We start from the raw sequence: 22,161 nt of genomic DNA, 5'->3' as shown, positions 1-22,161 counted from the left end.
CCTACTCACCTGTCTGTCTCACCTGTCCCCCTACTCACCTGCCAGTCTCACCTGTCTCCCTACTCACCTGTCTGTCTCACCTGTCTCCCTACTCACCTGTCTGTCTCACCTGTCCCCCTACTCACTTGTCTGTCTCAGCCGTCTCCCTACTCACCTGTCTGTCTCACCTGTGTCTTACCTCTCACCCTTATCTGTGTCTTACCTGTCTCCCTACTCACTTGTCTGTTTCACCTGTCTCCCTGACCTGTGTCTTACCTGTCTCCCTACTCACTTGTCTGGCTCACCTGTCTCCCTGACCTGTGTCTTACCTGTCTCCATTACCTGTTTTGCCTTTATCCGCAAGCCTTGCAGATCCAGGGTTAGAAACCAAAGGCCTCTCTCACACCAAACCAAACCAAAGGCCTCTCTCACACCAAACCAAACCAAAGGCCTCTCTCACCCCAAACCAAACCAAAGGCCTCTCTCACACCAAACCAAACCAAAGGCCTCTCTCACACCAAACCAAACCAAAGGCCTCTCTCACACCAAACCAAACCAAAGTCCTCTCTCACCCCAAACCAAACCAAAGGCCTCTCTCACACCAAACCAAACCAAAGGCCTCTCTCACCCCAAACCAAACCAAAGGCCTCTCTCACCCCAAACCAAACCAAAGGCCTCTCTCACCCCAAACCAAACCAAAGGCCTCTCTCACCCCAAACCAAACCAAAGGCCTCTCTCACCTCAAACCAAACCAAAGGCCTCTCTCACCCCAAACCAAACCAAAGTCCTCTCTCACCCCAAACCAAACCAAAGAAACCCAAACGAGCGAAATCCTAACTCACACATAAATGCACCAGATACAAATAGCCCACACACACAATTATGCTAAATATCTTCCCAATATCCAATATCGTTTACCTAAATATCTTGCCAATATCGCCCACATTTTCAGAGAAGAAGAGCAAACCACTGATTATTGCAGATAACAGAAAACACCACACTGCTGCAGCTCAGGCCATCGGTGGGAAAAAATCTCTCACAGGTGCCACAGGTCCACCCCTGAAGTTACATGTGTTTTTTTGGAATTCATGATACATTTTTAATGTTAACAGTGCCCAGAGGCAATCATCTGAAACAGGCCTTCGGCAGAGTGTGTGTGAAATCATCCAGAATAGTGCCCACCCGAACCAAGTGAAGAGACACACACACACACACACACACACACACACACACACACACTCTCACACACACACACACACACACTATGGAGGAGCCTACAAGTATATAATAATAAGAACGGGCCTTACAGCCCAACAAGGCTACTCATTTATCCACAGCTAGTAGGACATGCTGTACACCTGATACTATAGTGTAGACTAAAGTTACCCAAGTTCCAGTGCTATGACAAGAGTCAAGTGAAAACTGTATTTAATTGGAATATTAATTAGCTATCAAATCAGGAATTAGGTGAGTTGTAAAGGGTAATGTAGCTCAGTCCCTGGAGAGATGTATTGTTTATTTTTGTAAGGTTACTTATAATGGGTATTTGCAAGCTTGATTGTAGGCTACACGTGGCGCCTCGATCAGCTCGAGAGCTGAATTAAGTTTGAGGTGGCTGACACCAGAACGCGCACCGGAAAGCCCAATTTTAAGATCACCGTCATGGTCCTGTATATGGCAGCTGAAGCAAACGTTTTCATATGATATGATTATACGGACAAAATCTAATCTGCCCCGGATGCTAGGCGTGCGAGGGGCAGGAAATCCGTAAGAGAAAAAGATACACGAACGACGTTTTCAAAATAGTTTAGAAATGCGAGTGAAGCGGCCAGCAACAGCAATGAAACAGAGGCACTGCAAAACGCGCTGCGGAGGCGCGCGCGCGCCCGCCCCTATAAAAAGGTGACATCATCGGGGGGAACCGTCCGTGAACCAACAGACATCTGTCTGTTCGCGCAGGCGTCACTCCGATTAAACCGCATCGTTTCACCGCGAGTCTACAACCGCTGTCGTCCGCTGCTCCTTTCGGCTCGAATAGCATAGAACACGGCTCCTCATGCATTATTTGTGCCCGCGATCATAGCGATCGCTTATGCCTCGTTTACCGGCCGGGGATCTGTACCAGCCGCGCAGGGTCGTGTTTTTTCGAGCGCTGTGCTGACTCGACTGTTTGTGCAACGCTCGCTTACATACAACTCGTGCTCTTTGGAGTAAGGGAAATGTATTAAACTCCCGTGATCCGTTACAAAAGACACACGGCTTATGGTTGTTTTTCAGTGCTCAGTTACAGTTAACAGAAGCACTGCTATGTTACTGTTATGTTAGGTAGTGTTTCATGACTCCCGGATATGGCAGTGTTATGTTACTGAAGCATTAACCACTGTTATGTTACGCACCACTGCATTACAGGCATGAAATAAAATTTTAAAAGTCGCTCTGCAGCCCCCCAGCTGAGCTGCGCAGTCACTGTGCAGTCCCCCAGCTGAGCTGCGCAGTCGTTCTGCAGCCCCCCGGCCGAGCTGTGCAGTCACTGTGCAGTCCCCCAGCCGAGCTGCGCAGTCACTGCAGCCCAGCTGAGCTGGCAGTCCCCACCCCACTGAGCTGCGCACTCGCAGCCCCCAGCCGAGCTGTCAGAGCAACAGAAAGGTACAACACAGACCTGCTGTTTTGAAAGGAGACGAGGACAATCCCACCAACAATAATCCCCCCTCCCCCCCACCAATGCCACAATTACTACCAATTCAGCACCTTCAATATTTCATGAGTCCACCTTTTGCATTCAGGAATCTACAGTAACTTTAGAGTTTTATCATCTTAGCAGCTGCTAGTTTGCTGTCTTATCTGAGACTATATTTGATCCGCTGATATAGCCGAGAATGTGGTTAAACACGACAACACTTTAGTACAGAGTACAGGGGAAAAACATTGCCTGTGAGCTCTCACAAAACTGGCCAAGAAGAGTCAGGATACACAACCTGAGCTCTAAAAAATTAAAACCTTAGAAAGAGAGGAGGGCTGAAATACGTATCGTAAAACAGCACAGCTGTGAAAGAGAGAACGAGTGAGTGAGACAGCGAGAGAGAAAGACTGTGAACAAGAGTGTGAGTGAGAAAGCATGAATGAGCTGAGCTAACAACACCTTGAGCAGAGAGCACACCTGTCACTCAGAATCACACTGCTACAGGCCACGCCCCCTACAGCCCCGCCCCTACCCAAAATGCCACCAAGGCCCCGCCTCCCTATGCCAAACACCTACATGACATCATCATCGTTACTCCGCCCACCACCACACAGCTTTTGGAGCTCCAGAGCGCAGCACTGGAGACGAGGAGTAGGACTCCTGTCCGAATAAAGGATCTGCCTGTGGCAACTCACTAACACAAGAGTGTCTGTAAGAGAGAGAGTCCACTCCCAGTTTACCAGCGAGATGTGGCAGGGCCCAACTGGACGATTAAAATCTTCATCCTCCGCAGCTCAGGGAAGAGGGGGGCCGTGGGGGGGGGGATGGAGGTCCAGCAGGATGAGTCACCAGTAGGCTGAGTCACCCCCCCCCCCCATTCTATGCTGAAAGGCACTACATAATTGCAGGTTATATTGCGAGCGCCAGTCACAGTGAATATTGCGAACTCATTCATATTCATTTATACAAACTGAAGAAACACCCTCGCGCACACTCCCGCCCTCGCGCGCGCACACTCAACCCCTCCCTCCCCTCACCACGCACACCAGCCCCATACAAACACATAAACACACACAAACACGCCTTACGGCTCCCAGCTAAGTGTGCTAAAAAATAAATAAATAAATAAATAAAATACGCACAATACGAGCAGGCAGCGCAAAGATCCCAGCAGAGAGTGCGCGATTAATGCAGTGGGAAGCGCGCACATCACTTCAAATAAAACATCAATTACCGAGTCACTCATCGTGCTGAAATTTCCCAAGCCAAGCCCCAATGAATTTATTCAGAAAGCTTCGCATCAATGAAAGAACTGATTCTCGCGCTGACATCTCCTTTTTACCTGTCTGTCTGGACCGTCTTGCTTAATGTAGGCTATTCCCATCGCACGCGGCTCCGAGGAGGCCTTGGTGAGCACGAGGTCTTTAAAGCGTTCGAAATGTTTAAACATATTTTTACCATCGCATTTAATTTAAAAACAATTAATTAAAACCACAGCAGTTACATTTGGGCTTTTACCATTATGAAGGAAACTAGATTTACAGCGGACATTCGGTGCCTCGCGCCGGAGTAATAGGGAGTTCGACGCATCAAAAGCAACCAACGAAGTTTAACGAAGACCGAGTGGGATCTCCGAAAATAGGTTTAAATCTCTTCTACAGCAGAAGTGCAGCGACACCCGGAGCTCACAACAAAACAAGCTCTTTCCCGGTCGAAAATGAGCATTTTTGCGCCTCATAATTTCGAGAAAGGACACGCATTAATTTTAGCTGGCGGAACGTGACTACCCCTGCTTACCCAGTAGTTGTAGGCTATTGCAATTTTCAACTGAAATCCACTTTTAGTGGAGTGTAGCTACCGCCAGAGGCTCGGGCAGACGGGCGGTAGGCTACGGTGGATCCATCGCTTGTGTTTATGCAGGTTTAATGACTCCGGAGTTTATCGCGCGCAGACCATTCCGAGGCTTACTGCAACTGGAAAAAACTAAAATGGCAGGGCATTTAAGGCCATCCCAAATGCAATACAGGCACATCTCATCATGTGGCAAAATATGAAATAGCCTATGGAATAATGTTATAGGCCTGCAGTAGCCTATACACACTGTGTTATTACCACATTCATCGCACTGTATGAAGTGTAGAAAACATAGTAGGCTGCATGTCTAAATGTGAATGCAAAATGTACAAAAAATAATTCTGTAGCCTATGTCATGACCCGTGTAGACTATACTTAAACCATATACAAGCGCACGCTTGAAACGACAGCCCTTAACCCACGCGCACGAAATTCTGAGCGACAAGACAATCCAACACCACGAGACAAATCTGTGCTACTGCGTGTTAGCGCAGTGACCACCAGATCACGGAACCAGAAACCTCGAACGAACAGAATTTGAAACACTCCTCAAAAGACTTTCAAACAACAAAAAACAAAACAACAAAAAACTACAACAAAAATGGGATAGAATTACGGTGGATAGTGAATGGATTTTGGAGTGATTGACTGAAATGGGCCCCGCTGTAAAAACGCTGCCAGGATCTCAGGCCTTACGATATTCCGCGGGGGAACACCGCAAGCAGCCGTCCAACGGCTTAATGGATTAGCATCTTTTTGTCATCATAAGCTATGCTCAAATATATTTATTGGAATGATTCATTTCTGTGTTACAATCAAATAAACAAAGTGGACTGTCTTGTCTCGTGTTTCAGATTTACATCGTTTGCCCATCCGCGGCATCGTATTCAACTTAATGGTCATTATCAGTGCAAGCATCAAATGAAAATACGATCGCCTACTAATGTTAATGTAAGTTATTGTGTTATTACATTATATTTTACTCCGACGATCATTCATATGTTGAAAACGGCAGTTAGCTCTTTTAAACATGGCTGGCCACAATCCCATCACCCAAGCAAAAACAGGCCCTTGAAACATCAGTTTTTCGCGCTTTAAAAACGTCTGGGGTGGAAGACAAGACAAATACATGTGTGCAACCAGTTGTGACTCTTGTGAAAACTCTCCCCGCATAAAGACAGTAATTTGTCACAATTAGGGAAGGTTCGCCGATGCGGACTGCCTGCACGCTCCTCCTTATTTTGATTAGGCTCGTCGTCCACAGTGCCGGCCACGTGACCAGGCTATGGCCACGAGAAGCCGAACACGACTCATACATTCCATCATCAGTTGTACGTCATTAGAGATCACCAATGCAAGATAATGGAAATATATATATATATATATATGGGTCAACATTCCCATCATGCGCACATTGATAGGACCAGCCTTTTCAGGGCGTGGTATGCTAACGTTGGCTAGCTGGTAAACAAACAGTTGGGTACAGAGGGAGAAACCGACCGACTGATCTGCCCTGTTGTCAGAATATGTTCCGATTCTTTGCTCTGCAATAAATGCAACTCGTCGCCAAAGGCTGGGATTCTTTGTCTGTGTGGTTTCATCAAAGCCACAAATGATGCATTTGCATAATTGTAATCAGTTCAAATGAAGGCAGTTGTTTGTGTGTTCTGTGTTCATACTAGCATCTGCAAATTGACATACGGTAAGCAGAGCTGTAATTGGGCAGAGGACAGGGATGCGTCTGAACCAATCATATTCTCTCACATCTCTGCAGACGAACACTTCTTTCCCAGATCAGATTTAAAGTATTAAAGTCAGTGAGTTTTTGTTTTTCTGGAAATGCAAAAAAACAAAAACCCTCCTTGCCCAAAAACTGTTATTCAGGGGTACTGAAATCCCAGATAAATGGCAAACTGAATATCAGGAACACTGACAGACTTCCTCTCCCCGTTCCCGTGTTCGTCAGACCACACGGCTCCACAGCGGCATCTTCCTGCGATTTGGGGGAGCGCATGGCTGGCCCCCCCGCCCCCCCACCTCTAAACTGTGTGCGAAAACCAGAGCACCAGAGCACCACCCACCCAAGCAAGGCCCTCAACCATCCCCAGTTCATGGCTGTCCAGACTGGATGGGTCATGTGTCAATTGTGAGAAGTGCCATTTTGACTAAAAATGGGGTGGGGATGGGTTTTCCTCAAAATGAGGGGGGGGGGGTGTGGTGTTAAGATGTTAAACGAGGTGAGAGAAGGATTTTAAAGGACCACTGTACCGTTTGTAGCAAGTACGCAAATAGCACCTTTTAGTCATGCACTTATTTACAAACCCCCCCCCAGGCCCGCCCCTCCCCTGACCCTGCCCCCACCCTGAGGGAGAGAAGCAAACCACAACACCGAAACGAGTGTGACGGAGGGAGGGAGAAGGAGTGGGACGGAGAACAGGAAAGGAAGGGAAAGGGAGAGATGGAGAGGGAGAGTAAGCGAGGGAGAGAGAGAGAGAGAGAGAGGGGGAGGGAGTGCAAGGCCAGGAGGTAAACTAATCACCAGCCACGCAATGCAATTTTCTGGCTCTGTGCCCTTGCTTTCCACACCCCCCCGCCCCCCGCCCTCTCCTCCTGCCACCCCCCCCCCCGTCCCCCATGTTTCCAAGGTTCTTTTTAACCATTTGTTTCTCTCACTCACTCTCGCTCGCCCGCTCTCTCTCTCTCCCATGTGCACACACAGTCTCAGTCCACACTATCAGATCCTACCATTTCAGCACCCGTGGACAGCTCCACACAGGGAGAGGGGTGCACACACCTTACACACATACACACACACACACACACACACACGCGCACACACACACACACACTCACACAGATATCCTACATGCGATGATGTTCCTATGTATTTCTGTGCCCTTTGGCTCTGTTTATAAGTGTATTTCCTGTCGATTAAGCATGCTGGTGAAAGTAAAGACCTTATCCAGCTCAGTGAGGTGCTGACAGACAGACTGACTGACAGACTCTGATCTGACTCATCTCTGACTGAGTGGAGATTAGCAGGGAGAGAGCTCAGCACATGGGCTTCAATCCAGCCTGGTGTTCATTCACAAAAACAGTGACACACACACGCACACATACACACACGCACGTACGCACGCACGCACACACACATCCACACACTCTCTCTCTCTCCCTCACTCTCTCTCTCTTTCTCTCTCTCACATGCACACTCTCCCTCCCCCTCCCTCCCTCTCTCTTTCAGGCATAATGCAACCTCACTGGACCTGAGCATTAAAAATTTATCAGCAACAGGAAATAGAGAATCCCCTGTACAGATCACTGATCTCCTGCTGGTCTTCACAGATCACTAATCCCCAACCAGTCTGTACAGATCACTAATCCCCAACCAGTCTGTACAGATCACTAATCCCCTACCAGTCTTTACAGATCACTAATCCCCAACCAGTCTGTACAGATCACTAATCCTCTACCAATCTACACAGATTACTAAACCCCTACCAATCTGCACAGATCACCAATAACTCACCAGTTGGCACAGATCACTAAAAGCCCCTACCAATCTAGTAATCACAGTTATCATGCCAGATCACTCACCAGTTGGCACAGATCACTAACCCCCTACCAGTATGTTCAGATCACTAATCCCCTGTCAATCCGTGGAGAGAGATGGAGGGGGAAAGGGAGGGGCGAGAGATGAAGGGAGGGAGAAGGTGTGGGGAGAGAGAGGGAGGGGAGAGAGGGTGAGAGAGAAAGGGAAGAAAGGGAGAGAGAGGGAGGGAGAAGGTAGAATAAAGGGGAGAGGAGAGGGAGCGAGGAGGGAGAGGGTAGAGAAAGAAAGGAGAGAGAGAGGAGAAGGAGGAAAGGAGGGAGAGAAAGAGGGGAGTAGAAGAGAGAGAGGTAGAGTAGAGAGAGGAAAGTAGAGTGAGAAGGAGAGAGTCAGTCACACAGCCACACAGATAAGAGAGGAGTAGAGGGTGCTGAGATGGGCTGGTGAGTAATAGGGTGTGAAAGGCAGTGTCTCTGTACTGCAGCGATAAAGTAGCACTGCGCCCACCATAATGTCCCCATCCCAGCTGCAGCTGCAGCTAACAGCCTCAAACACAACTGCAGCTGCGCAGCTAAACCATGCCTATGACATCACTGAGCCTTCTAAACCATGCCTATGACATCACTGAGCCTTCTAAACCACACCCACAACCACTAAACCACACCCATGACATCACTGACCCAGCTAAATCACGCCCACCAAGAGCACCAAGCCAAATAAGCTTCTAATGCGTTTCTGAACTGGGCAGCCTCCATCCTCTGGGGGGCGCTGCAGCTGAGCTGCATGATAAGTGGTTAAACCCCTAACGGCAGAATAAGAGCCTGTTCATCTGCACTCATTCCTACCCAGTCCTGCACCTCACAGGGGAGAGACTGAGACTACTCCCCCCCCCGTGTCCGGGACGCCCAGACCCCTGCCTCAGCTCCCCAGGGGGCGAGGGGGGAGAGCCAGGAGCTGTCGGACTGAAACATTAAACAGGAAATGGGAGCCGACAGGCGGGAGCTCAGCATGCTGGGAAATCTGCTGACGCCAGACACTGGAGCCGCGGCCAATCAGCCGCTTTCCTCCCGCTCGGTTCCCCAGGGAGACCGCGTGTTCCTGTGTCCGTGCGTTTAAGAGCGTATGCCTTTTCTTTTTTTTTTCTTTTTTTTAAAGAGCCCAACTGTCATGTATTTAAATGTTTAAGCTTCGGAGTTGTAAGCGGACGTTCAAATTTGAGGTGTGAAGGACGCATGAGTGTTTAGTGTTTAAGACGGGGCTGCCCAGCCCTGCTCCTGGAGATCTACAGTCCTGTACGTTTTCACTCCAACCCAAAGAAAGCACACCTCATTCAACAGCAAGAGCAGGGCTGCCCAACCCTGTTCCTGGAGATCTACCGTCCTGTAGGGTTTCACCCCAACCCAAACAAAGCACACCTCATTCAACAGCTAGAGCAGGGCTGCCCAACCCTGCTCCTGGAGATCTACAGTCCTGTACGTTTTCACCCCAACCCAAACAAAGCACACCTCATTCAACAGCTAGAGCAGGGCTGCCCAACCCTGCTCCTGGAGGCACATCTGCAGCTTTCTGTAAGGCGACAGTACGACAGGGCTGCCCAACCCTGCTACCATCTTGTAGGTTTTCACTCCAACCCTAACAAAGCACACCTCATTCAACAGATAGAGATCTCGCTGAGCTTCTGATCATGTGTCCTAAATTAGGGTTGAAATGAAAACCTACACGAAGGTAGACCTCCAGGAATTATAAGGGTAGTGTGTTTGTGTATAAGCCTCGGTGTAGTAAGTGCTGTGTGCCCGTGTGTGTTTGAGTGCAAGTGTGTTAAGTGCCCTGTGGCCTGATTCCTCCATCAGGCGGCGAATATCAGCGGTGACCTGCAGGCTAACTGCTGCTATTTACCCAGCATGCACCACATCTGAGGGCTCAGCGCACGCGGAGAAACGAGGGGCGACGGTGATCAAAGTGGCGAGATTAACGGGAACCCAAAATTAATCGCTTAAACAATAACAAGGCACCGGGCAGGGAGCTGGAGTCCCCAAACCAGCGTGGGGACGGGACGCGGTCCCGAACGCAGCGGGGCGGAGCTCTTTGGTCGAAGACGGCCCTGCGGCAGGGTTTTGGCCCGGGCTCTCCCGAACGCAGCTGACAGCCAATCGCGCGGAGCCTCACTCATCCGCACGACATATTTCCCAGCTTCCCTACTAAAGACTCTGAAGCACTTTGCAAGCCAGCCAGCCAGCCAGCTTTTCTCACACAGCGCCTTTTCCTATCAGCTCGTTCCAGGAGGAGGAGGCTCAGGCAGAACCAGGATGTGAGAGAGAATTAGCCGCGTGTGCCCCCCCCTGCTCCCAGAGCCCCCACCACCCCACCCCCAAGCCTGAGATCAAACGGCCCTGCTGCAGCCAAGCCCAGATAGCCGCCATCAACCACCTGCCAGGGGCCAAATCCTCCCCCGCTAAGGGACAGCTTTCACACAGCAGCTGATGAGCTTCACCTGGCAAGGCCCTGCCGTGATTGGCCAATACTCTGTGCAGTGCTGTTGTGATTGGCCAACACTCTGTGCAGGGCTGATGTGATTGGCCAATACTCTGTGCAGGGCTGCTGTGATTGGCCAATACTCTGTGCAGGGCTGCTGTGATTGGCCAATAATATATGAAGCCCTGGTGCGACTGGCCAACATGCTGTACAGTGCTGTTAGGGATTGGCAAATAATCTATGAGACCCTTGTGTGATTGGCCAATACTTCACGAGGCCTGTGTGATCAGGTGATAACAGCAATGTTGTGGTAGTGTCGGAAGGCAACACAAACAATCCACTTCAGTAAAATTCCTGAGCCTATTTTCTTTCCTTCATATGTAGGCTCAGACACTTCAAGCATTGGTGCAAATAATGCACATAGTGGATAATCCCATAAATCTGGAATTTCATGCAATACATGTAAAACAGACAATCAGATTTTAAAAAATAGATTTAGACTGGGGAGCAAATGAAAAAGTTGCAGATGCATATTTTAATAACTACATATTAATCAGTGAAACCATAGTTTCCATAGTTTATTATTAAATGTGGAATTCACGCTGCACCCTCAGAAATATTTTCCTTTGATGTAACTAAAGTGTGTTACCTCCACGCTCCGTTAATGAGATTTTCCTGATATATACCATCCCCCCTCCATATAGGCTACCCTCCGGGCGGGAGGCAGAACCGAGCGATTGAGCGGAAAACCGTGAAAAAATAAAAAAAAACCCGAAACATCATTTCACTGCAGCTGGCTTCGCTTTCATCCAGCCCGATAAGCCTGGCAGCTGTGCTGTAGATGAAAAACAAACATGTCGGCAAAAAAAAAAACCCCATGGAAGGAGGGGCGATTTCGAAATTAAATCTTCACAGGAAGGATAATCAAACGGGATTTCCCGTTTCCCCTCCCCTCCCTTCTGCGAAACGGAAAAAAAAAACCGAAGGGGAGGACACGTCTTTTTATTTGAGACTGTGCAGAGCATTGACATGCGAGAGTCACGGTGTGCTCAAAGTGCTGACGCGGAAATCGCTTCTGCCCTCAATTATCGGCGCCCCGGATGCTCACGAATTCGGGATTTAAGCCGTTTGACAGAGCACGCTCGCGCGCTAATCTCGCAACGCCAGTTTTGCGCGCGACGGCGCCGGCGAGCTGAAAGGTGCTGTCACAGGACGCATAGGATTTCCGCGTGAACAACGCGTCGTGCCATTAGAGTGGCGGAGTTACCAAGTCCTTGAAAAGCTCTCTGCATCAACAACTTACCAGCGTGTCATCGCGTTGAGGAAAACGTTTACCTGTACCAGAGGTTCCATTATACACTCACTCACTCATTCACTCACAAGAACCAATGAAAAGGTGTTGTTGTCCACCACATCAACACTGTGATTGGTTCAGACCAGTGACCAGTTGAAAAGGGCATTAATATAACCCCGCCCACTTTTGGGCTGACGAAGCCTCAGTCCCTCAGCGTGGTACCTGCAGGTTTATGCAGTGCTCTCCCTTTGTAAAGATTTTATAAAAACAGAAGCCCACAGATCGCCTCAGGCTTTTCACAGTACAGTACCACAACCTGAACCGGAGCGTGTATCTACGGCAACAGAGACATTAATAATCCAGAAGCACTAATTAGGTCAAATATGAATAAAAACCAAACAGGACAGCAGGGAAAACCAATTGTGAATTCGCAATTCTTTGATATTCCCCCATCACCCCCCCCCCCCTCCCGGCTGGGCCCGGATTTTGGGGCACAGCTCTTTCTCGCGGTTTTCCGGTCTGCATTTCGGGAACGCCGGGCAGCACCGGAGCCGCCGGCATCCTTCATTGTTCCGGAGATGAAACGGGCACATTAGCGCCACGCCGAGCCAGGCCGCGCCAGGATCCACTCCGCTGTCCTGAGCCGTACGACAGATAGCGAGCGCCAGGACGCCGAGGCCCATTCACTACAGACTCACAGACGGGCTCCACCACACACCTCGCCTCTCCGCAGAACCCGGGGCACATCTGCAGCTTTCTGTAAGGCGACAGTACGGCAGGGCTGCCCAGCCCTGCTCCTGGGGATCTAAGGTCCTGTAGCTTTTTACTCCAACCCTAACAAAGAGCACCTCATTCACCAGCTAGAGCAGGGCTGCCCAGCCCTGCTCCTGGAGATCTACCGTCCTGCAGGTTTTCATTCTAACCCTAATTTTGCACACCTGATTCTGCTAATTAGCGGCTCAGCAACAGCTTGCTATTGAATGAGGTGTGGCTTTGTTAGGGTTGGAGAGAAAACCTACAGGATGGTAGATCCCCAGGAGCAGGGTTGGCCAGCCCTGCAGCAGGCATTTGAAAGTAACAGCAGAAGAAGTTTTCAGCGTGGCATGAATGCTTCGTACGGGTGGGTGGCCAACCACGCCCGTTCCCTGAGTTTAACGCTCCTGCAGAAACCGGCAGAGATGCTCCCATTGGCCGGCACCTGTCTGTTCGCCGTCTGCCGTCTGCCGTCTGGAAAAAACGGACCACGCACGACAGGCGGTTTCCAAGGCAACACCAAAAAATAACAGAACGAAAAAAAAAAAGGAGAAGAGCGAGACCCAAACGATGCGCGTGCTGCAGAACCGTGTCACACCCATTATTCTCCCACCAGACCGGCCTGTGGCCCCCCTCTAGGCCCCCTGTGGCCCCCTGAGGGGCCTCCAACAGCCAAGACGAGTCTGTGTTAAGGCTCAGATCTGGGGCCCCCACCCCTGTGCTCCTTTAAAACTTTAAAACACACGTGTACAAACCACAGGGATGCCTGAAAGGGGGACAGGACAGGTGGGAGGGGGAGGGACATTTACACACCTCTCACCCCACTGTCCCAAGCTGGGGGTGTTTGATCTCAAAATCAGGGCTTCTCTTTTTAGGGAGGGGTCCTGCAGATGAGCCAGCTACAACAAACAAACACAAAATAATGAGGGTGGGAGGAGAGAAACGAAAAAAAGCAACAGAATCATCAGACAGAAGCAGACATCAAATTATTCATGAAGAAACAAAACAAGAAATGCTCATTAAAACTCAAACTCAAGCACAAACAAAACACAAAATCAAACACAAACAGAAACTCAAACTCAAACTCAAAAACACACACAAACATAAACTCAAACTCAAACTCAAACACAAACTAGCAAACGGCAATTTTGGGCCAGCAGGGACTCTGGAAACAGCTCTCAGACTCATTGTGACAAACTGATGATGTCACAGTGGCTGTGGGGCACGATTGGTCCAGCAGGACAGAATGTATGAGTCACTGGGCTGGGATTCCACCTGTGCAGCTCAACAGCGCTCCTAAAGGCCCTGAGATTTATATTGATGAAATGCATCATGGGACCCCCACCTCTATGAAACAAAACGGTTCACTGCTGACACCTTCATCTAACACCTACTCCTGGCTGCAAAGAAGGGGCTATTTAACTGTAGTGTAGTGGCCAGCAAACTGGGCTTTTTACCCAAGGGTTGCGAGTTTAATTCCCAGCAGGGGTGCTGCAGTGGTTACCCTTGAGCACAGCTACTTAAAACAAACTACAAGTTGCTTCAGTGAGCATCCAGCTGTATAAATGGATTGTGTGTTTTTTGAAAAAAAAAAAAAAACAATCACTGTTAGTCGCTCCGGATAAGAGCATCTGTAAAATGTCGAAATGTAAATGTGTTTAACATACCAGTGCATACAAGCTAAAAGCAAGTCATGACTATGGCTGCTGGGTGGCTCATCCTGTTAAGGCACAGTCGGTCTGTGTGTGTGTGTGTGTCTGTGTGTCTGTGTGTGTGTGAGTGTGTGTCTGTGTGTGTGTGTATGTCCTTGTGGGGTGTTTTGCCTCCTCATATACATCCATTTATACAGCTGGATGTATACTGAAGCAATTCAGGTTAAGTACCTTGCTCAAGGGTACATGTATACTCATAAAACTAATAATAATAACAAGCGTCATCATCATTATTACCATCCTCACCATCCTTATCATTATCTTCATCATCACCATTGTCATCGTCTTCATCATCATAATCTTCATCATCATCATCATCAAATGTCTCCCTACTCGCACATCTACATACCTCTCCTCTGAATAGTATCAGCTCGGTGAGGGTGGGAAATCCATAGTTTGAGTCACAGGTGCAAAAGTGACTCATGAATGTATTAATGCAGATCAGGTACTCATGCTGCAACCTGCTAAAACTCTCTCTCTGCCAGCACAGATAACTCTCCGCACATCCGTAACACCCTGGCTTGTGTGCATCATGACCAGAAACTGACTACGCGATCATACCCGAACCTGTAGGCATCACCTCATTACCAGAACACACTGGACTCCTGTGACTCATACCCAGAACACACTGAGACTCTGTGCACCTCATTACCCAGAACACACTGTGACTCTGTGCACTTCATTACCCAGAACACACTGAGACTCTGTGCACCTCATTACCCAGAACACACTGAGACTCTGTGCACCACATTACCCAGAACACATGAGACTTGTGCAGCACATTAGAGACACACTGTGGTGAGCAGCAGTAGGAGCAGCAGCGTGTGTGTGTGTGTGTGGGAGCAGCTTTGGGAGCAGCAGTGTGTATGTGAGTGTGAGTGTGTGAGCAGCAGTGTGTGTGTGTGTGTGTGTGTGAGTGTGTGTGTGAGCAGCAGTAAGAGCAGGAATGTGAGTGTGTGAGCAGCAGTAGGAGCAGCAGTGTGTGTGAGTGTATGAGCAGCAGTGTGTATCCCAGCCCACGCGATGGCTGACTGAGCCAGCTCTGTGCAGAGTCCTTTAAGCTGGCCTGCCGCGCTCGCCTGGACGGCGTTCCTGATTAACGATAACAGAAGATGAATATGATTAACCGCGAGGCTTTTGTTGCCCTGGAGATCCTCCATTGCAGAATTTACAGCCGTAAATATTTTGGTGAATGCGAGGTGTTCATTACGCCATGACGGCGCTCTCCCCCGCCCGTCCGGCTGCTCCATACAAGGGACGCAGCGCCACGATCCGACCCAGCGACCCAGCGACCCAGCCCCCTGCGAGCCAATGACCCAGCCCCCTGCGACCGTACAACCCAGCGACCCAGCCCCCTGCGACCCAACGACCCAGCCCCTTTCGACTCACGACCAGTGACCCAGCCCCTGCGCCAATGACCCAGCGACCCAGCCCCCTGCAACCCAAGGACCCAGCAACCCAGCCCCCTGCAACCCAACGACCCAGCGACCCAGCGCCCTGCGACCCAACGACCCAGCGACCCAGCCCCCTGTGACCCAACGACACAGCAACCCAGCCCCCTGAGACCCAACGACCCAGCCCGCTGCGACCCAACGACCCAGCGACCCAGCCCCCTGCGACCCAGCCCCTGGACCCAACAACCCAGCCCCTGCGACCAGCGACCCAGCCCCTGCGACCCAACGACCCAGCGACCCAGCCCTCTGTGACCCAACAACCCAGCGACCCAGCCCCCTGCGACCCAACAACCCATAATCCTGCGACCCAACGACCCAGCGACCCAGCCCCCTGTGAGCCAACAACCCAGTGACCCAGCCCCCTGCGACCGTACAACCCAGCGACCCAGCCCCCTGCGACCCAACAAGCCAGCCCCCTGCGACCCAACAACCAAGCGACCCAGCCCCCTGTGACCCAACGACCCCGTGACCCAGCAACCCGCGACCCAAACAAATATTTGGGCGGTTGGCTTACACTGGTTGGGTTATATTCAGGTCCACAAGTCGGGTTAGGTTATGTTGGCTTGCAGTCAGATCCACAGAGCAGCTGGGTTATGCCGGTTGGGTTGTGGTCAGATCACCAGGGCAGTTGGGTGATGCGGGTTGGGTTGCGGTCAGGTGCACAGGGCGGGTGGTTGGGTTACAGTGAGAGGACTGGCCTGTGGAGTTTACCTCTCACACGCAAGCCTGAAGCTGCTCAGAGCCCAAGCGATTAAACATCCTCCAATGAAAAAGAGCTAAATTGATTTACCCACAATGCACCACACCAGGGGAAGGCTGGGAGGCATGAGGTGTCAGGCGCCCCCTTGTCCCACTGAAGGGCAATGTTAATATGTCCTAAAAAAAACCCTTCCAGCCGCCCTGTGTACACTGTACTGCACAAATACACACTCCAACCATAACCCCCCCACCACCACCCATCCCCACCCCCACCCCAAGAGTCCTCTCAGTCCTACAGAACATCCACTGATCCTCACACAGACACACGCACACACACACACACAGTCCACACAGTCACACACACACACACACACACACACAGGCACACAGACAGTCACACACACACACACACACACACACACCAGCAACCTTAATTACACACTGATCTGGACACAAGAGTTTAATTATGACAGACAGGGAGAGAGAGAGAGAGAGAGAGAGAAAGAAAGGAGAGAGAAAGCCAAGGAGAGAAAGCCAGGGAGTGAGGGAGAGAGGGAGAGAAAGGATGAGAGCAGGGAGGTGGGGGCACAGTTATGGGCCACGGGGGGGCTCTTTGTGTGCCAGGCGGACAGGCAGTGATGGGGGGGTGGGGGGGGGTGCTCCAGATTCGGGCAAAATGGAGGTCAGTGGTGGTGCTGTGCCCAGGGAGAGAGCATTATGAGGGATAATGAACCCCCAAAACAGCCCCCACCGGCAGCGCACCAGCGCCTCCTCCTCCTCCTCCCTCTCCTCTACCTCCCCTCTCTCCTCCTCCTCCTCCCTCTCCTCTACCTCCCCTCTCTCCTCCTCCTCCTCCTCCTCCCTCTCCTCTACCTCCTTCCTCTTCTCTCTCTCCCCTCTCTCCTCCACCTCCTCTCTTTCCTCTCTCCTCCTCCTACTCTCTCTCCTCTGTCTCCCCTCTCTCCGCCACCTCCTCTCTCTCCTCTACCTCCCCTCTCACCTCCACCTCCTCCCTCTTCTCTCTCTCCCCTCTCTCCTACACCTCTTCTCTTCCCTCTCTCTGCCACCTCCTCTCTCTCCTCTTCCTCCTCATTCTCCTCTAACCTGCTCTCTCTCCTCTCTCTCCTCCACCTCCTCTCTCTCTTCCACCTGATCTTTATCCCTTTCTCTCCCCCACCTCCTCTCTCCTCTCTGCCGGAGCAGGACACCTTAGCTGAGGGGGGGTTGGGGGTCTCTCTCAAACACAGACTGAATGCCTGCCCCCCCCTCCCCTCCCCCCTCCCCCCACAGCCTGACGAGTCATTAAACTCAACACTTCTCCCCCACAACCCAGAAATGAGAAAGAGCCTGGAGCTTCAATCACATGAGTGCACATACACAAACACACAAACACAGTATATACACACACACACACACACACACACACACACGTATATATACACACACACACACACACACACACACACGTATATATACACACACACACACATACACACACACACACGTATATATATACACACACACACATACATGTATATACACACACACACGTGAATACATATACACACACACATATACATGTATATATATATACACACACACACACACACACACACAGTATATATACACACACAACACACACAAACACAGTATATATACACACACACACACACACAGTATATATACACAAACACACAAACACAGTATATATACACACACACACACACACACACACAGTATATATACACACACACACACACACACACACAGTATATATACACACACACACACAATACATATACACACAAACACAGTATATATACACACACACACACACACACACACACAGTATATATACACACACACACACACACACACACACAGTATATATACACACACACACACAATACACAAACACACAAACACAGTATATATACACACACACACACACACACACACGTATATATACACACACACACACACACACACACAGTATATATACACACACACACAAAATACATATACACACAAACACAGTATACACACACACACACACACACACACAGTATATATACACACACACACACACAATACCTATACACACAAACACAGTATATATACACACACACACACAATACATATACACACAAACACAGTACATATACACACACATACACACAAACACAATATATATGCATACTATAAACGCGCCCACACTATACAAACACCTTATATACACACACTATACACACGCCATAAACAAACACAAATTGTACACACACACACACACACATACACGCACACAAACACAGTATATACACACTATACACGGACACAATATATATACACACTATACACGCACACACTACACACACACACACTATAGACAGACAAACATTGTACACACACACACACACACATATATATATATATACACGCACGCACAGAGACAGGTAATTTGGTTGAGTTACAAATCCTTATCCAATGAAAATGAGTGTTACTGCAGAGTGGCACAGAGGACGTGCCCTTATGGTACGGCTGCCATACTGGATTTTCCTCTATAGTATAACCACATGGTCTTTGGTCACACAAACACCACGTTTGGTCACACATTTATTTATTTATTTATTTATTTATTTATTTATTTATTTATTTATTTATTTATTTACTTTAAATTTGAAGCTCTGCACACCCCTGTGCGAATGAGGAGGCTGTGGTTCATGCTGGCTTCCATGAAAAGCTCTTGCGACGATATGATTCAGTCAGGAAAAATCAGTACAGACCACCAAAGTATTCATCAGCACAGAGAACCAGCCGCACAGGGAACCAGCAACACAGAGAATCAGCCACACAGAGAATCAGCAGCACAAGGAATCAGCCACACAGAATCAGCAAAACAGGAAATCAGCAGCACAGAGAATCAGCCACACAGAGAATCAGCTGCACAGAGAACCAGCAGCACAGAGAATCAGCTGCACAGGGATCCAGCAGAACAGGAAATCAGCCACACAGAGAATCAGCTGCACAGAGAATCAGCAACACAGAGAATCAGCCACACAGAGAATCAGCTGCACAGGGAACCAGCCACTCAGAGAATCAGCCACACAGAGAATCAGCTGCACAGAGAATCAGCAGCACAGAGAATCAGCCACACAGAGAATCAGCTGCACAGGGAACCAGCCACACAGGGAATCAGCCACACAGAGAATCAGCCACACAGGGAATCAGCTGCACCACGGAGATCATCCCATCTCCTAAGTCCATAAGCCTGTTTTATATCCGATTATGTCATAAACCGCAAAACAGATTTACAACATCCTTTATAATATTTATAATATCCCATATGAGCACCTGGGAAGCTGTTACAGCGATTACAACTCAGCTTAGTTCCTGTTATTAAGCCTTTGATTGGTCCAATTAGCAAAGGCAAAGTCATTTCTGTAGTTATTTTATATATTTTAAAAATTAGGAGCCATAAAATAATTTGTGCCATAAATTACACATCGATTATCCATGAGAAATGATTAACTATGCACTCCTTGCAGGATTGAAAAACACCAGAAACCAAAACAAAAAAAATGACAGCCATTTTCAGCGTAATTGTGTCATGAAAATAAATCATGAACGTTTCTCATGACTGGTCACATGATCAGGTGATGACTCATCGGTGTTCTGTACCACCACAGAAGAAGAGTCAGCGCGGATGTGCTAATGTGGCACGGTCAGTTCAGTTTTTGTATTCTACAGCATGCAGTCAGCCTAGCCTAGCCTAGCCTCCTGTTGTTTCCTAGTCACTACCTGTGAAGGTCCAACACTACAGCACGCAGTTAGCCTAGCCTAGCGTACTGCTTTCTCTCAGTCACTGCCTGTGAAGGTCCAACACTACAGCATGCAGTTAGCTTAGCCTAGCGTCCTGCATTCTCTCAGTCACTGCCTGTGAAGGTCCAACACTACAGCACGCAGTTAGCCTAGCCTAGCGTCCTGCTTTCTCTCAGTCACTGCCTGTGAAGGTCCAACACTACAGCATGCAGTTAGCCTAGCCTAGCGTACTGCTTTCTCACAGTCACTACCTGCAGCCGCCCAACACCATCAGCTGTTTTGCAGTGAATTCGCTGGCATGGAATAATTAATCATTAAGTACATCAACAACCAAACCAAGCATGCTAGCATTTTATTTTGGAAACACTTTTGCATTTGCTGTTTATACTTTTCGTGAATTTAAAAAATTTTGAACGATTCTCACAATTTTTACGTAGAAAATTATCTTAATAATCACCGAAAAAACTTAATCCTGTGATCGCTGACATGTGGAATGTGATTTACTGAAATCCTCAACGCAAACATTACAAAATGTCGCCCTTGTTTTGTCCCCCCTCCCCATTCAAATCCACAAAAAGCGCAGGTTTCCTCTTGCACGCTTCCAGTACAGCAGCGGGGGAAGAGCACAGCTCTGGGATTTAACAGAGCTGCTCCTCTCAGTCTCAGTCTAATGCACCTGTGACAGGTAGACACCTGTGTTTACACATAAGAACAGCTCTGAACCGGTCAGGCCGAGGTTCAGCACCGGACAGCTCCCTGTTTACAGACCCACGGAGGACAGAGTCCGATTTCACTGTGTACGTTACCGATTTTACTAGTTTAACACCTTCCATTCCATTTCCTCTACTTTCTGTCATAGAAACGCACACATGCATGCATGCACGCACATGCACACACACACACACACATACACACATACACACACACACACACTGCTGGCAGTATTTTACTCAGGGTAAGGCACACAACACCACAACTAAACCTCACCCACACACCCAACAAAAAGAGAGAGAGAGAGAGAGAGACACACAGACAGAGAGAGTCAGAAAGTGAGCGAGACACACACAGAAAGAGAGAGAGAGATTGAGACAGAGACAGAGGGAGAGATTGAGCGAGTGAGAGAGAACGAGAGAGAGACACACAGACAGAGAGACAGACAAACAGAGATATCTGTATGCAAGGTCCAGGAGTGACAGCACTGCATCTGACTTCACTATTTTGTGCTTATGACACCCCTATCTGCACCTGAATAATTCATCCCACAAACTGAGGGAATCCACACACCCACACACACCCCCACCCCACCCAACCCCACGTGTCTTTGAGTGATAAGAGTGCAGATCAAATATGTAGGGATTATGGGTGTAGGAACAGACCAAGTAAGGCTATTTGTATGAGTGTGTCTGTGTGTGAGTGTGTGTGTGTGTGTGTGTTTCTGTATGGTGAGTGTGTGTGTGGTGTGTGTGTGTGTGTGTGTGTTTCTGTATGGTGAGTGTGTGTGTGGTGTGTGTGTGTGTGTGTGTGTGTGTGTGTGTGTTTCTGTATGGTGAGTGTGTGTGTGGTGTGTGTGTGTGTGTGTGTGTTTCTGTATGGTGAGTGTGAGTATGGTGTGTGTGTGTGTGTGAGTGTGTGTGTGTTGTGTGTGTGTGTGTTTCTGTATGGTGAGTGTGTGTGTGGTGTGTGTGTGTGTGTGTGTTGTGTATGTGAGGTGTGTGTGTGTGTGTGTGTTGTGGTGTGTGTGTGTGTGTGTGTGTGGTGTGTGTGTGTGTGTGTGTGTGTTGTGTGTGTGTGGTGTGTGTGTGTGTGTTTGTGTGGTTGTGTGTGTGTGTGTGAGAGTGCTGTAATGGTTAGGGTTGATGACAGCACATATCAGATCAGATCACTGTCTCTTTTCT

The 22,161-nt window shown here is 49.1% G+C and overlaps 1 protein-coding gene across 2 annotated transcripts in view; it reads right to left on the bottom strand.

Moving 5' to 3' along the window:
- The window catches only part of xkr6b (XK, Kell blood group complex subunit-related family, member 6b), a 28,735-nt gene that overhangs the window by 2,830 nt on the left and 3,744 nt on the right, over window positions 1-22,161 (bottom strand). The window contains exon 2 of one of the 2 annotated variants that reach the window (XM_064340711.1): window positions 13,396-13,481. The exons of the other annotated variant lie outside the window; for it this stretch is intronic. Coding sequence (XP_064196781.1) covers window positions 13,396-13,481 — 86 coding nt within the window. The remainder of the gene's footprint in view (window positions 1-13,395; window positions 13,482-22,161) is intronic. 2 annotated transcript variants of the gene reach the window in all.

Source organism: Anguilla rostrata, chromosome 6 (genome assembly GCF_018555375.3).
Source record: "Anguilla rostrata isolate EN2019 chromosome 6, ASM1855537v3, whole genome shotgun sequence".
NCBI lineage: Eukaryota > Metazoa > Chordata > Actinopteri > Anguilliformes > Anguillidae > Anguilla > Anguilla rostrata.
The sequence above is the reverse complement of the archived record's forward strand: the minus strand, read 5'-3'. Positions and strand labels throughout refer to the sequence as shown.